The 2,788-nt window shown below is 50.3% G+C and overlaps 1 protein-coding gene across 1 annotated transcript in view; it reads left to right on the top strand.

Annotated features, from left to right (window-relative positions):
- The window catches only part of vegfba (vascular endothelial growth factor Ba), a 50,079-nt gene that overhangs the window by 11,871 nt on the left and 35,420 nt on the right, over positions 1-2,788 (top strand). The window contains 1 exon segment of the mRNA XM_056277868.1: positions 2,580-2,640. Within this exon segment, the coding sequence (XP_056133843.1) occupies positions 2,580-2,640 (61 nt within the window).

Genomic DNA, 2,788 nt, shown 5'->3' with positions numbered 1-2,788 from the left:
TGTCTGAAGTGCAACAGTATAATAACCAGGTTCTCTTCTTTACAAGTGTATTGTCCCGTTTGTGTATTTGTGCAATTTAGTTTTATTTTTGTGTTTTTTTTGTTAGCAATAGGGTAATTGTGTAATAATTCGATTCTCTTTTTTATTTGTATTTGTATTCTACAATTTGTTTCTATTTGTCGTTGTAACTTCTTTTTTAGATTTATGAGACTTACATTTTTATTGTTTGTGTTTCTCCAAATGTCTGGATAAAAATTCGACTAAAGGGTCAGACCCGCCAGCCAGCGGCCAGCGTGTCTTCTAATCTATGCACGTTACACTACCCCCCTCCTTCGGGAAGCGCGTCCCCTCGCTTAAGCATATCAGCCCCCCTCACGCCTCAGGGCGCCTACGCTTCCGATGGCCTTACGGTCGCTCCATCCCACTTATGACACAAATGTAGCGAATTTGGGGGGCAGTCCGAGATACCGTCGCCACAGCCGGGACGCGAACCCGTATTTTTTGCACCGCAAGCGACAAGTTAACCAGTCGACTAAAGGGTCCGACCCGCGAGCCAGCGGCCAGCGTGTCTTCTAATCCATGCACGTTACAATATGAAGAATGGGGTAATTGGCCAAGTGCAATTCGGGAGAAAAAAGAGGGGGGGAGTGGAAAACCCACATTGTAGACCTACACCAGAGGTTGGTCAACCGCATGTGAATGCCGCGTCATGCAACAAGAGTGTGAGTGTTGGGTTTTGAACATTGTGCGATTCACGATGACCTGACAATTCCGGTTTGTGTGGTTCCACGAGAGTCGGACTGGCAGACGCCAGATTCCTTTCCACCTATGGATGTGGTCAGAATCACATCTGAAAATGTCGGATTCCCGATTGTTTTTTCCCGCTGACACCGTCACAATACATATACGATCTGTGCCACGTGTAGGGCTGCGCAACTACCCGTATGTTAATTGTGAAACCCGGATGTTAATATTGGCTTCCACAACTGACTGTTGCCACTGAGTTTAGCGTAGCAGGTTCCGCTTCCGGTGTGGGAAGATGGCGGCGCGAATTCACGTTTGCAGTGGCCTCAACCAGTACCCGTCCATGCAGCGTATTTGTCCACGTCTAGGTTTGTGTCTTCGTTTGAGGCCCGGGGGAGCTGGTGCTGGATCGGCTGGGAGAGCTTGGTCTGCTGCGTCCTGTGGGCCCAGGGACCACGGTCCTGATCGGAGCTGTGCCCGAATAGGCAACACCGAGGGTAGTCAGACAGGACGCGGAAGCGGGGCAGGCTAAGCTAACTGCTAGCCCATGCAGACCGGCAGTTCTGATAACACCGAGGGCGGTCTGCAGCGGCCTTGCCTAGCGTTGACTGTGTTTTTGGTGTCGTCGTGTGGAGTGCGGGGAGGTGTGTCGAAGGTGTCTGCCTGGGAGAGCTGGCGTTGGATCGGCTAAGGGAAGCCTGGTCTGGAGTGTCCGGTGGCCCAGGGACCACGGCCCTGCCTGGAGCTGCGCCCAAGGAGGAAACACTGAGGGCGGCCTGACAGGACGCGGAAGCGGGGCAGGCTAAGCTAACTGCTAGCCCGTGCAGACCGGCAGTTATGATAACACCGAGGGCGGTCTGGCAGCGGCCTCGCCTAGCGTTGACTGTGTTTTTGGTGTTGTCGTGTGGAGTGCGGGGAGGTGTGTTGAAGGTGTCTGGCTGTGAGAGCTGGCGTTGGATCGGCTAAGGGAAGCCTGGTCTGGAGTATCCGGTGGGCCCAGGGACCACGGCCCTGCCTGGAGCTGCGCCCAAGGAGGAAACACTGAGGACGGCCTGACAGGACGCGGAAGCGGGGCAGGCTAAGCTAACTGCTAGCCCATGCAGACCGGCAGTTCCCACAGTCATCCTGGCGTTCGCGCTCTTGGACAGTGGAACTTTCTTTTTCTTTTCTTTTTTATTGTGGATATGTTGGATAAATGTTTTTGCAGTTTTTTGTCGTTTGGATTTATGTGGGCTTGTAGTTTGGATATGTGTTCTTGTCGTTGTGTTGCACTGCTGTGGGCTGGGGGGAAAAGGTATTTCGTAAATGTTCCAGACTCCTGAGTCCTGAGTTTGGGTGGGTGTGAGACGGAAGTGTTGTTTTGATTTGAAGAGTTGGACCATTTGGATGTTTATCTATTTACAGATTTGTAAAGCGCATTGTGGATGTGAAGGCAGTTTTCTGTGGATTTAAACTGCACAATAAAAACAAGTCTGTGCCCCAAAGCGGAACGAAGAATCATGATGAAGAATCGTGATTGCAATATTAAACAAAATAATTGTGATTATAATTTTTCATCAATATCGTGCAGCCCTTGTCACGTGTGAGCAAAAACAAAACAAAAACAAATCGTAATTGGGTCCTTCGTGCCAGGAAGTATAAGTGTAGCCTAAAGGGAACTCCGACTTTCTTGCACGCTGCAAATGAGCCCTCTTTTCCAGGGCGATGGGGAGTGACCTCGCGCACATTTGCCATAGCCAATGGAAGGCACATCTAAGTGCCAATGGGATGGTTCACTTATTAGAAAAGTGTTATGCAAATAAAGTTCATCATTATTATGTTTTTTCTCCCTTCAGCTCGCCCACTGGCGACCAGCAGACTCCCCCAGGTCCAGATGAGAGTCGAGAAGGTACATCAGTTGCTTCCTCTGCAATGCTGACATTGATGGGATCTGAGGGGAATACAAAGATCTGCTACTACAACTTTCATCTCTCCTGTTAGGGGTCACCACAGTGGATCATCTGTTTCCACCTCTTCTTGTCCTCTTCACCCTCCTCTGTCACAC

This window comes from Lampris incognitus, chromosome 1 (genome assembly GCF_029633865.1).
Source record: "Lampris incognitus isolate fLamInc1 chromosome 1, fLamInc1.hap2, whole genome shotgun sequence".
NCBI classification, from domain to species: Eukaryota; Metazoa; Chordata; class Actinopteri; order Lampriformes; family Lampridae; genus Lampris; species Lampris incognitus.
This window is presented reverse-complemented; position numbering and strand designations above follow the sequence as displayed.